The sequence below is a fragment of the Neoarius graeffei genome, chromosome 18 (genome assembly GCF_027579695.1).
Source record: "Neoarius graeffei isolate fNeoGra1 chromosome 18, fNeoGra1.pri, whole genome shotgun sequence".
Taxonomy (NCBI): domain Eukaryota; kingdom Metazoa; phylum Chordata; class Actinopteri; order Siluriformes; family Ariidae; genus Neoarius; species Neoarius graeffei.
Genome location: NC_083586.1, coordinates 50,448,910 through 50,462,190, shown reverse-complemented (window position 1 = coordinate 50,462,190; position 13,281 = coordinate 50,448,910). Strand labels below are relative to the sequence as shown.

Sequence of the window (13,281 nt, the reverse complement as noted above, 5' to 3'; positions counted from 1 at the left end):
GTGTCTCCGAAGGGACCGTCTTACAGCGCCCCTAGAGGTGTAGCATGTGTATTGCATCGTTTTCAGCAAGCGTTGCGTTGCCATATGGACCTGATATTTTACTGATCGTGGCCCATTTGGACGCGATATTTTTTCAAATAACATCTCGTTGCCGTTGTCATGTGGATGTAGCCTAAGGCTAATATGCTAACAGCTAGCAGGCTAACATGTTAATTGTTAGACTGCTAACACGTTGAAGGTGGCATGCTAACAGCTAACATGCCAATATGCTAACATGCTAACAGTTAGCATGCTAACATGCGCAGGTGAACACGCTAACATACCATGGCTAACTGTTAACATGCTTATGCTGACATACTAAGGCAAATGATAATAACATGCTAAAGGAAAACATGCTAAAAACTCTTGTTGTTAGCCAGCATGCTAACACGTTAATGCTTATATGCTAACTGCTAATGTGTGTACGCGTGCAGGCAAGTATCCCTAATAAAGTGGCCACCAAGTTGAAGTTGATTTGTATCTCATAAGCTGTAGGAGTAGGAGCTCCAAAAACGGGTGCACAGGAATAATAATAATGAAAAAGAAATAAACTGAAGAACATTAGTGTGCTTGTGGCACAAAGCAGCACTGCTTTGAGCAGCAAGCACACTATTGTGCTTGTGATTTCTGATCATCAGCTGAGCAGCGATAGCGTGTAAAATATGCAAAAGTAATTGGCTAACTAAAGTCGTTTACTATTGTAAACGATCAGAAAATGGGCTCATGTGGTTGAAAATCACCATTTGTTTGTTTAAAATAAGAAAAACGGGTAGGGTAATTGTCATCTGAGTTGGCCTTTAAGAAGAATAGTGTGCTTGCTGCACAAAGCAGCACTTCTTAATAATAATAATAATGAGGAAGAAAGTAGAAAGCTCCTGAGTGAGTAACAATTTGTGCCAGCGCTGCGAGTGCAAATTAATAAGAATAATAAAGTAAACTGAAGAAGAATTTTGGTAATGGCTCAGAACAACCTTCAAACATGGATACTCTAAACTACAAACCCCAAGAACCACAGCACCCTGTCTCCTGATTATTAATCATATCACATGCATCTCATTCAATAGTCATCCCCTCGCCTATATAAGCACAGCTCTCACACTTTACAAAGTATCGTTTAGTCTTCTCTCTCTAACATACCGGGGTGTTTGATTACCTCCTGTTTATCAGCGTATGATCAGTATTCCCATTTCATCTTGACCTCATCTTATAGTCTAGTCTCTACTGCTCTGTTTGCTGATTGCTCAACCCTCGCTAGTTTCTTGACCATGCTTCCTGCACGCTGATTTGGATTACGTCTGCAGTTTGCTCTGCCCTGGTCTCCCCTGCACCTGCAATTGTAAATGCTTGCACTCTGACAGGATACTTCACCATCCATGGATGCAGCAGAGGAGTCGAAGAAAAAAAGCACTCAACACTCGGGGGTGCCTATTGGGAGAACATCAGCAGATGCTTTGTGATCTAAACACCAGGATGGCTCAACTTGCTGCTGTTGTGTTGCAGGCCATATATTGTCTACAGAAGACTGAATCAAAATCACTGTCAAAATACCCTTACTCACTACCACTCGTCCCCTCCTAGAACTGCCACCTTATTGTGGTGGAGGGGTTTGTGTGCTTGAATGATCCTAGGAGCTATGTTCTCGGGGGCATTACCGCCCCTGTTAGGGTCTCCCAAGGCAGACAGGTCCTAGGTGACAGGCCAGACCAAGAGCAGTTCACCAAAACCCTTATGGATAACAATAAATCAAGGACCGTGACATCGCCCGGTATGGCACAGCCGGGGCCCCACCCTGGAGCCAGGCCTGGGGTTGGGGCTCGTATGCGAGCGCTTGGTGGCCGGGCCTTTGTCCACGGGGCCTGGCCAGGCTCAGCCCGAAGTGGTGACATGGGCCCGACCTCCTGTGGGTTCACCACCCACAGAGGTAGCCGTAGGGGGCTAGTGCAGTGTGGATTGGGTGGCAGTCGAAGGCAGGGGCCTCGACAACCTGATCCCCAGACACAGCAGCTAGCTGTTGGGACATGGAATGTCACTTCGCTGGGGGGGAAAGAGCCTGAGCTTGTGCGGGAGGTTGAGAGGTACCGGCTAGAGATAGTCGGGCTCACCTCCATGCACAGCTTGGGCTCCGGAACCCAGCTCCTCGAGAGGGGCTGGACTCTCCACTTCTCTGGAGTCGCCCATGGTGAGCGGCGGGCTGGTGTGGGCTTGCTTATAGCTCCCCAGCTCAGCCTCCATGTGTTGGAGTTTACCCCAGTGAACGAGAGAGTCGCCTCTCTGTGCCTTCGGGTCAGGGAGAGGGCTCTTGCTGTTGTTTGTGCCTACGGGCCGAATAGCAGTATAGAGTATCCGGCCTTCTTGGAGTCCCTGGGAGAGGTACTGAGAGGTGCTTAGACTGGGGACTCCATTGTTCTACTGGGGGACTTCAACACTCACGTGGGCGATGACAGTGACACCTGGAGGGGCGTGATTGGGAGGAACGGCCTCCCCGATCTGAACCCGAGTGGTGTTTTGTTATTGGACTTCTGTGCTAGTCACGGTTTGTCCATAACAAACACCATGTTCGAGCATCGGGGTGTCCATAAGTGCACGTGGTACCAGGACACCTTAGGTCGGAGGTCGATGATCGACTTTGTTGTCGTTTCATCTGATCTCTGGCCCTATGTCTTGGACACTCGGGTGAAGAGAGGGGCTAAGCTGTCAACTGATCACCACCTGGTAGTGAGTTGGATCCGCTGGCGGAGGAGGAAGCCGGACAGACCTGGCAGGCCCAAACGTATGGTGAGGGTCTGCTGGGAACGTCTGGCCGAGCACTCCGTCGGGTAGGTCTTTAACTCTCACCTCTGGGAGAGCTTCTCCCAGCTTCCGAGGGAGGCGGGGGACATTGAGTCTGAGTGGACCATGTTCTCTACCTCCATTGTCGACGCGGCTGTTCGGAGCTGTGGCCACAAGGTCTCCGGTGCCTGTCATGGTGGCAATCCCCGAACCCGGTGGTGGACACCGGAAGTAAGGGATGCCATCAAGCTGAAGGAGTCCTATCGGGCCATGTTGGCCTCTGGGACTCCTGAGGCAGCTGACGGGTATCGGCAGGCCAGGCGTGCTGCAGCTCGGGCAGTTGCAGAGGCAAAAACTCAGAACTGGGAGGAGTTCAGTGAGGCCATGGAGGAGGACTATCGGTCAGCCTCGAAAAAATTCTGGCAAACCGTCTGGCGCCTCAGGAGGGGGAAGCAGTACTCTGCCAACACTGTTTACAGTGCGGGTGGGGAGCTGTTGACCTCGACTGGGGACATTGTCGGGCGGTGGCAGGAATACTTTGAGGATCTCCTCAATCCCACCGTCACGTCTTCCATTGAGGAAGCGGAGGCTGATGACTCAGAGGTGGACTTGTCCATTACCCAAGCCGAAGTCACTGAGGTGGTTTGCAAGCTCCTCGGTGGCAAGGCACCGGGGGTGGATGACATCCGCCCTGAGTATCTCAAGTCTCTGGATGTTGTGGGGCTGTCTTGGATGACATGCCTCTGCAACAGCGCGTGGCGGTCGGGGGCAGTGCCTCTGGAGTGGCAGACTGGGGTGGTGGTCCCTCTTTTTAAGAAAGGGGACTGGAGAGTGTGCTCCAATTATAGGGGAAATCACACTTCTCAGCCTCCCTGGAAAGGTTTACTCCAGGGCACTGGAGAGGAGAATTCGGCCAATAGTCGAACCTCTGATCCAGGATGAACAATGCGGTTTTTGTCCCGGTCGCGGAACACTGGACCAGCTCTATACCCTTCATAGGGTGCTCGAGGGTTCATGGGAGTTTGCCCAACCAGTCCACATGTGCTTTGTGGATCTGGAGAAGGCATTCGAGTGTGTCCCTCGTGGTATTCTGTGGGGGGTGCTTCAGGAGTATGGGGTTCGGGGCACTTTGCAAAGCGCTGTCCGGTCCCTGTACGAACGGAGCAGGAGTCTGGTTCGCATTGCCGGCAGTAAGTCAGACCTGTTCCCAGTGCATGTTGGACTCCGGCAGGGCTGCCCTTTGTCACCGGTTCTGTTCATAATTTTTCTGGACAGAATTTCTAGGTACAGCCAGGGGCCGGAAGGAATCCTGTTTGGGAACCACAGGATTTCATCTCTGCTTTTTGTGGATGATGTTGTCCTGTTGGCTTCTTCAAACCAGGACCTTCAGCATGCACCGGGGCGGTTTGCAGTCGAGTGTGAAGCGGCTGGGATGAGAATCAGCACCTCCAAGTCCGAGGCCATGGTTCTCGATCGGAAAAGGGTGGCTTGCCCTCTCCAGGTTGGTGGAGAAGTCCTGCCTCAAGTGGAGGAGTTTAAGTATCTCGGGATCTTGTTCACGAGTCAGGGAAGGATAGAGCGTGAGATTGACAGGCGGGTCGGTGCAGCCTCCGCAGTGATGCGGTCGCTTTACCGGTCCGTCGTGGTGAAGGAGCTGAGCCAAAAGGCAAAGCTCTTGATTTACCGGTCGATCTACATTCCGACTCTCACCTATGGTCATGAGCTTTGGGTAATGACCGAAAAACAAGATCGCGGATACAAGTGGCCGAAATGAGTTTCCTTCACAGGGTGGCTGGGCGCTCCCTTAGAGATAGGGTGAGAAGCACAGTTATTCGGGAGGAGCTCGGAGTAGAGCCGCTGCTCCCCCACATCAAGAAGAACCAGTTGAGGTGGCTCGGGCATCTCTTTCGGATGCCTCCTGGACGCCTCCCTAAGGAGGTGTTCCAGGCATGTCCCCCCGGGAGGAGGCCCCGAGGAAGACCCAGGACAAGCTGGAGGGACTATGTCTCTCAGCTGGCCTGGGAACGCCTTGGTGTTCTTCCTGAGGAGCTGGCCGAGGTGTCTGGGGAAAGGGAAGTTTGGGCTTCCATGCTCAGACTGCTGCCTCCGCGACCCGGCCCCGGATAAGCAGAAGACGACGAGATGAGACTACCACTCGTACCGTCAGCATTGGAACAACTAAGATTGGCAAGGGTTTTCTCTAAACTGGACCTCTGCAGTATCGACAACCTGGTCCGCATTCGGGAGGGAGACAAATGGAAGATGTCCTTTAGTACCACTGCTGGCCATTTTGAGCACTTGGGTCATGCCATATGGCCTTTCTTCAACTCCAAGTGTTTTCCAGTGCCTAATAAATGATGTATTGATCAGACCCTCCAGGATTTCGCGATGTTGCGATTTGCGACTTCAATGCAAATTCAACCAATCCCCGCGAATTCAGGGCGGTGTTGCAATTATATCCAATCACCACAACTTTCCCGCAAATTTGACCAATCGTTTGCGTCGTCTTGAGGTGACGTCGACAAACTACCTTCCACCTTACTTCCAGTGTTGCCAGATTGGGCGGTTTCAAGTGCATTTTGGCGGGTTTTGAACATATTTTGAGCTGGAAAACATCAGCAGTATCTGGCAACAATGCTTACTTCCGTGTTTCCATTCAAGAGAAGCAGCATGTGCGAGTCAGTGTTTATATTGGCTTAAATTCTGTTACTGAAAGTGTGTTATGTTTACAGTGAAGGACTGCGTGCACTTTACATTATTTTTTTTACTTAACACAAGAAATTAATAGATGCCAACATTTTTGCCAAAAGGGCAGCATGGTGGTGTAGTGGTTAGCGCTGTCGCCTCACAGCAAGAAGGTCCGGGTTCGAGCCCCGTGGCCGGCGAGGGCCTTTCTGTGCGGAGTTTGCATGTTCTCCCCTTGTCTGCGTGGGTTTCCTCCGGGTGCTCCGGTTTCCCCCACAGTCCAAAGACATGCAGATTAGGTTAACTGGTGACTCTAAATTGGCCGTAGGTGTGAATGTGAGTGTGAATGGTTGTCTGTGTCTATGTGTCAGCCCTGTGATGACCTGGCGACTTGTCCAGGGTGTACCCCGCCTTTCGCCCATAGTCAGCTGGGATAGGCTCCAGCTTGCCTGCGACCCTGTAGAACAGGATAAAGCGACTAGAGATAAATGAGATGAGAATGAGATTTTTGCCAAAATGGTATTTTATTTTCCATTGTTTAGGCAGCTTCAGCATCATACTGTGAGATTCTGTTCAAATTGTTGTTTTATCTTCTATGAAGCCTGAGCCATTTATTTTATTAGTTTATAATTATTGTTTAATTTAGTCTTCAGGAGAGACTGCCTGCACACAGTACTAGTATTAATAGTTTTTTTTTTCTTACATGAAAGCTGAGGCATTTATATTATATTTTAAGGTGACTTCATGTTGTGCTGTGAGGTTCTATGCACTTTAACTTTTGAACCAACAGGTGCATTTGGATAAATAAAGCCTATTTTTCTGCATTTTTGGAGTCCTAGTAATCTTTTGTATTGGTAAAGATGTTTATAGGACCATTTCTCAGTGTCTTTGTTCTTTTAGTCAATAGTTTTTCAGTAATAACTTTTAATATTTAACATATCACTCAATTTTAATCACAAAAAGAGAAAATCACAACAATTTCTCGCAACTTTCACTTCCTCCTGCAATGTAATCGCAACAAAAACCTAAAAAACACCGCAACTTTCATCGCAATTTTTTGGAAAACCCCTGCAACATCAGACATTTTAGCCCGCAACAATCACAAAAAAGGCCCGCGAAATCCTGGGGGGACTGATTGAGAGACATGCTTGGAAAATTCATCATTGCATACATCGATGACATCCTGATCTACGCCTCAAATAAGGACAGTCATGAGGCTCACGTCAGGTCCATGCTAACACACTCGCTCAAGAATCACTTCTTTGTCAAACCAGAGAAATGTGAATCCCATGTCATTCAGATCTCATTTTTGGGATACATAATCAGTTCTGAGGGAGTAAGTATGGACCAAATCAAGATCACAGTAGTCACATCCTGGCCAACCGCTCATCTGTCAAGGGGCTACAATGCTTTCTTGGCTTTGCAAATTTCTACAGGCGCTTCATCCAGGGTTTCAGCACCATTGCCAGCCCACTGACCTCCCTACTAAAAAATGGACCACATCGGCTCAAGTGGAGTCCAGTGGCTGAAGAAGCATTCAATAAACTCAAGTCAGCCTTCACCTCCGCCCCCATTCTGCAACACCCAGACCCCACCAAACCATTTATCATAGAAGTGGATGCATCTGAAACTAGAGTTGGAGGGGTGCTATCACAACATGTTGGAGAGAAGAATAAGCTGCACCCTGTAACCTTTTTTTTTTTTTTCAAATAAACTCTCACCTGTAGAAAGAAACTACGACATTGGTAACTGAGAGCTCCTGGCTATCAAGCTGGCCCTCAAGGAGTGGAGACACTGGCTGGAGGGTGCCACACACCTTTTCACAATCCTGACTGACCACAAGAACCTAGAATATCTGAAACCACCAAACAGCTGAACCCGCGCCAAGCCAGGTGAGCCCTATTCTTCACATGCCTCCAGTTCACCATATCCTACCGCCCCAGTTCCAGAAACCATCACTTGGGACATTGATAAAGAGATCCAGCAGTCACAGACCCAGAACCCACCCGAAAACCACCCTCCCGGACTCCTCCATGGTTCACCTGAAATCAGGGCAAGACTCATCACCTGGGCTCATTCCTCACCTGTCACTGGTTATCCAAGCAGCCACTGCACATACGTACCAACTCATAACAAGCAAGTACTAGTGGGAGAATATGATCTCCAACATAAATCACTTTGTCTCCTCGTGTTCAGAGTGCACCCAAGCCAAGGTACCACATGCCCCTCCTGCTGGAAAATTGTCCTCTTCCAGTACCTTAGAGACCCTGGTCACACATAGCCACTGATTTCAAACCTTCTCAAGGAAACACTGTCATCATGGTAATCATAGATCGATTCTCCAAAGTACTCTGACCCATTCCTCTACCAGGTCTGCCTACAGCTTATCAAACGGCCGAACTATTATTTAAGCATGTATTCCATTACTTTGGTATTCCAGAAGACATCATAAGTGACTGGGGTCCCCAGTTCATCTCCCAACTTTGGACCAGTTTCATGGACCATCTAGGCGTATCTGTAAGTCTCATGTCCGGGTATCATCCACAATAATTTTTTTATGTAACTTCTGTATGAGAAACCAAAGAGACTGGGCACGGTGTCTCCCATGGACCGAGTATGCACAAAACTCCCTCAAGCATTCTACCACACACTTAACACTTTTCCACTACATGCTTGGCTAACAATCCCCCCGTTTTCATGGGATGACACACCCACTCAGTTACCAGCAGTTGATACGTGGTTCCAAAGAAGCCAACAAGTGTGGGAGGAAGTACATAAGTGCCTGCACTCTGATAAAGAACACTATTCAGCAAGCACACTAATAATTGTGTGTTTAGTAAGCACACGAACAGAATGGAGTCTAATGTATTGCTTAAAGGAGCTGGGTTTTGTGCTGGAACGATTGGCCAAAAAAGCCGACCACATGAATGGAGAGCTTTCACGCTGTAGACAGACAATCTTAAATCACTGTGCACAGAACACGTTATAACGTGACAATAACCTTGCATGTTACAGTGGTGCTTGAAAGTTTGTGAACCCTTTAGAATTGTCTATATTTCTGCATAAATATGACCTAAAACATCATCAGATTTTCACACAAGTCCTAAAAGTAGATAAAGAGAACCCAGTTAAATAAATGAGACAACAATATTATACATGGTCTTTTGTTTATTGAGGAAAATGATCCAATATTACATATCTGTGAGTGGCAAAAGTATGTGAACCTTTGCTTTCAGTATCTGGTGTGACCCCCTTGTGCAGCAATAACTGCAACTAAACATTTCCGGTAAGTGTTGATCAGTCCTGCACACTGGCTTGGAGGAATTTTAGCCCATTCCTCCGTACAGAACAGCTTCAACTCTGGGATGTTGGTGGGTTTCCTCACATGAACTGCTCGCTTCAAGTCCTTCCACAACATTTCCATTGGATTAAGGTCAGGACTTTGACTTGGCCATTCCAAAACATTAACTTTATTCTTCTTTAACCATTCTTTGGTAGAGCGACTTGTGTGCTTAGGGTCGTTGTCTTGCTGCATGACCCACCTTCTCTTGAGATTCAGTTCATGGACAGATGTCCTGACATTTTCCTTTAGAATTCGCTGGTATAATTCACAGTTCATTGTTCCATCAATGATGGCAAGCTGTCCTGGCCCAGATGCAGCAAAACAGGCCCAAACCATGATACTACCACCACCATGTTTCACAGATGGGATAAGGTTCTTACTGTATGCTGGAATGCAGTTTTCCTTTCCCCAACCATAACGCTTCTCATTTAAACCAAAGAGTTCTATTTTGGTCTCATCCGTCCACAAAACATTTTTCCAATAGCCTTCTGGTTTGTCCACATGATCTTTAGCAAACTGCAGGCGAGCAGCAATGTTCTTTTTGGAGAGCAGTGGCTTTCTCCTTGCAACCCTTCCATGCACACCATTGTTGTTCAGTGTTCTCCTGATGGTGGACTCATGAACATTAACATTAGCCAATATGAGAGAGGCCTTCAGTTGCTTAGAAGTTACCCTGGGGTCCTTTGTGACCTCGCCGACTATTACACGCCTTGCTCTTGGAGTGATCTATGTTGGTCGACCACTCCTGGGGAGGGTAACAATGGTCTTGAATTTCCTCCATTTGTACACAATCTGTCTGACTATGGATTGGTGGAGTCCAAACTCTTTAGAGATGGTTTTGTAACCTTTTCCAGCCTGATGAGCATCAACAACGCTTTTTCTGAGGTCCTCAGAAATCTCCATTGTTCGTGCCATGATACATTTCCACAAACATGTGTTGTGAAGATCAGACATTGATAGATCCCTGTTCTTTAAATAAAACAGGGTGCCCACTCACACCTGATTGTCATCCCATTGATTGAAAACACCTGACTCTAATTTCACCTTCCAATTAACTGCTAATCCTAGAGGTTCACATACTTTTGCCACTCACAGATATGTAATATTGGATCATTTTCCTCAATAAATAAATGACCAAGTATAATATTTTTGTCTCATTTGTTTAACTGGGTTCTCTTTATCTACTTTTAGGACTTGTGTGAAAATCTGATGATGTTTTAGGTCATATTTATGCAGAAATATAGAAAATTCTAAAGGGTTCACAAACTTTCAAGCACCACTGTATTGTCAATGTTGGTATGACACATGGAACATGAGTCCAGTCAGTGCATTCAGGTGTCTGTTTTTTCTAGCTTATTTAACTGATAATGTCCTTTGAATAAACAGTCCATGTACATTTGATCATTCCATTTTTGTCAGTAACAGAAATTAAGCAGTAATTTTTGTTTTTGTGATCAGAAATTGCAGACAAAATTGCCTACAAAATTTAAAAGCAACCCATGGTTGTTGCTGATGGATAACTCGCATGATGTACTCAGAAACAGGAGTGGAGCAAATTTCAATGCAATATGAAATCACATGAGGTAGAACAATTTTTGTGCTGGCAGGTACAACCCTGATTCCAAAAAAGTTGGGACAAAGTATAAATTGTAAATAAAAACGGAATGCAATCATTTACAAATCTCAAAAACTGATATTGTATTCACAATAGAACATAGACAACATATCAAATGTCGAAAGTGAGACATTTTGAAATTTCATGCCAAATATTGGCTCATTTGAAATTTCATGACAGCAACACATCTCAAAAAAGTTGGGACAGGGGCAATAAGAGGCTGGAAAAGTTAAAGGTACAAAAAAGGAGCAGCTGGAGGACCAAATTGCAACTCATTAGGTCAATTGGCAATAGGTCATTAACATGACTGGGTATAAAAAGAGCATCTTGGAGTGGCAGCTGCTCTCAGAAGTAAAGATGGGAAGAGGATCACCAATCCCCCTAATTCTGCACCGACAAATAGTGGAGCAATATCAGAAAGGAGTTCGACAGTGTAAAATTGCAAAGAGTTTGAACATATCATCATCTACAGTGCATAATATCATCAAAAGATTCAGAGAATCTGGAAGAATCTCTGTGCGTAAGAGTCAAGGCCGGAAAACCATACTGGGTGCCCGTGATCTTCGGGCCCTTAGACGGCACTGCATCACATACAGGCATGCTTCTGTATTGGAAATCACAAAATGGGCTCAGGAATATTTCCAGACAACATTATCTGTGAACACAATTCACTGTGCCATCCACCGTTGCCAGCTAAAACTCTATAGTCCAAAGAAGAAGTCGTATCTAAACATGATCCAGAAGTGCAGACGTCTTCTCTGGGCCAAGGCTCATTTAAAATGGACTGTGGCAAAGTGGAAAACTGTTCTGTGGTCAGGCAAATCAAAATTTGAAGTTCTTTATGGAAATCAGGGACGCCGTGTCATTCGGACTAAAGAGGAGAAAGACGACCCAAGTTGTTATCAGCGCTCAGTTCAGAAGCCTGCATCTCTGAGGGTATGGGGTTGCATTAGTTCGTCTGGCATGGGCAGCTTACACATCTGGAAATACACCATCAATGCTGAAAGGTATATCCCGGTTCTAGAGCAACATATGCTCCCATCCAGACGACGTCTCTTTCAGGGAAGACCTTGCATTTTCCAACATGACAATGCCAAACCACATACTGCATCAATTAGAGCATCATGGCTGCGTAGAAGAAGGGTCCGGGTACTGAACTGGCCAGCCTGCAGTCCAGATCTTTCACCCATAGAAAACATTTGGCGCATCATAAAATGGAAGATATGACAAAAAAGACCTAAGACAGTTGAGCAACTAGAATCCTACATTAGACAAGAATGGGTTAACATTCCTATCCCTAAACTTGAGCAACTTGTCTCCTCAGTCCCCAGACGTTTACAGACTGTTGTAAAGAGAAAAGGGGATGTCTCACAGTGGTAAACATGGCCTTGTCCCAACTTTTTTGAGATGTGTTGTTGTCATGAAATCTAAAATCACCTATTTTTTCTCTTTAAATGATACATTTTCTCAGTTTAAACATTTGATATGTCATCTATGTTCTATTCTGAATAAAATATGGAATTTTGAAACTTCCACATCATTGCATTCCGTTTTTATTTACAATTTGTACTTTGTCCCAACTTTTTTGGAACTGGGGTTGTAAAAGCGGCTCTTTCCACTGACTACCACCGCAAGTATATTGGAGACCTGTGGGAAACACTGCACATTATCTCACTACATGCTGTTTATGTTGTCACACATTGATGGTGCAACCAAACAATAAACCTGGCAAATGATTGGCTGTTTGCCTATCACTTGTAGCAAGCAGCATTATCAAGGGGTGTGATTGGCTGTTTGTGTAAGGGAGGGCACACACTTGGGGTTTCTTCATGCAATCAAACTTTCTGTATTCACTTTGTGTTTTTCTGGCAGTTTCCATTTAATACATTGAAGTGAAACTCAAATGTTCGCTCAAACAATTTTCTTATTGCTATTAATGGTACATATCACTTTCGTTTTATCACAAGGCCTAGAACAAGTATATTAATACTTAATTACAATTATTAATGGATGTGTATACATGACGCAGTTGAGCATGACAAACACTTCATTATTTCTTGATGCATTAAGTATTAATTTATGTATTAATTATCATGAAAGCAGGAGTTCACTTCTTAATATATGCTTATTTGTCTACCTGTATTTGAAGTTTTACAAATTATTGTATTCGAGCAATAAAAACACTAAGACATCGTGTCATAAAATAACTAACACACACACACACACACACACACACACACACGCGCGTTCTAATAATACTTTAAAAAAAAAAAAAAACCCACCATTTCAGAGTTAGGTCAAACAAGTTCTGGACATATCATAACTTATTATTGATATCATTAATCACAACTATATTTACACTACAAATAACTAACTAAAAGATGATCGTGTAAATTGCACCTGGAATAAAGGAGTCCCTGCGGCAATCGTATAGCATGCCAGGATACAGAGATCTTCCCAGGGCAGGTATTTCCATGCATTTGGAATCCATTACTGTTACAAGAGAAAAGAAAAGACAAGGACAAGATAATGCATTAAACTGTGCATTAAACTGTGAAGTTGTAAGTGTGACAGTGTGGCATAGTCAGGGCTGTTGACTTAACAGAATATGGAAAATATTCTTTGATTTTCAAAAATCTTGATGTTACCACATATACAAATAATCACAGTCTACAGTGGTGCTTGAAAGTTTGTGAACCCTTTAGAATTTTCTATATTTCTGCATAAGTGATCTAAAACATCAGATTTTCACACAAGTCCTAAAAGTAGATAAAGAGAACCCAGTTAAATAAATGAGACAAAATATTATACTTGGTCATTTATTTATTGA

General features: G+C 45.2%; 1 protein-coding gene across 1 annotated transcript in view; it reads right to left on the bottom strand.

The window, feature by feature from the left end:
- Positions 1–12,942, bottom strand: part of LOC132865789 (verrucotoxin subunit beta-like) — a 40,162-nt gene extending 27,220 nt beyond the window's left edge. The window contains exon 1 of the mRNA XM_060898297.1: positions 12,852–12,942. Coding sequence (XP_060754280.1) covers positions 12,852–12,942 — 91 coding nt within the window. The remainder of the gene's footprint in view (positions 1–12,851) is intronic.
- Between the last annotated feature and the right edge of the window lie 339 nt (positions 12,943–13,281).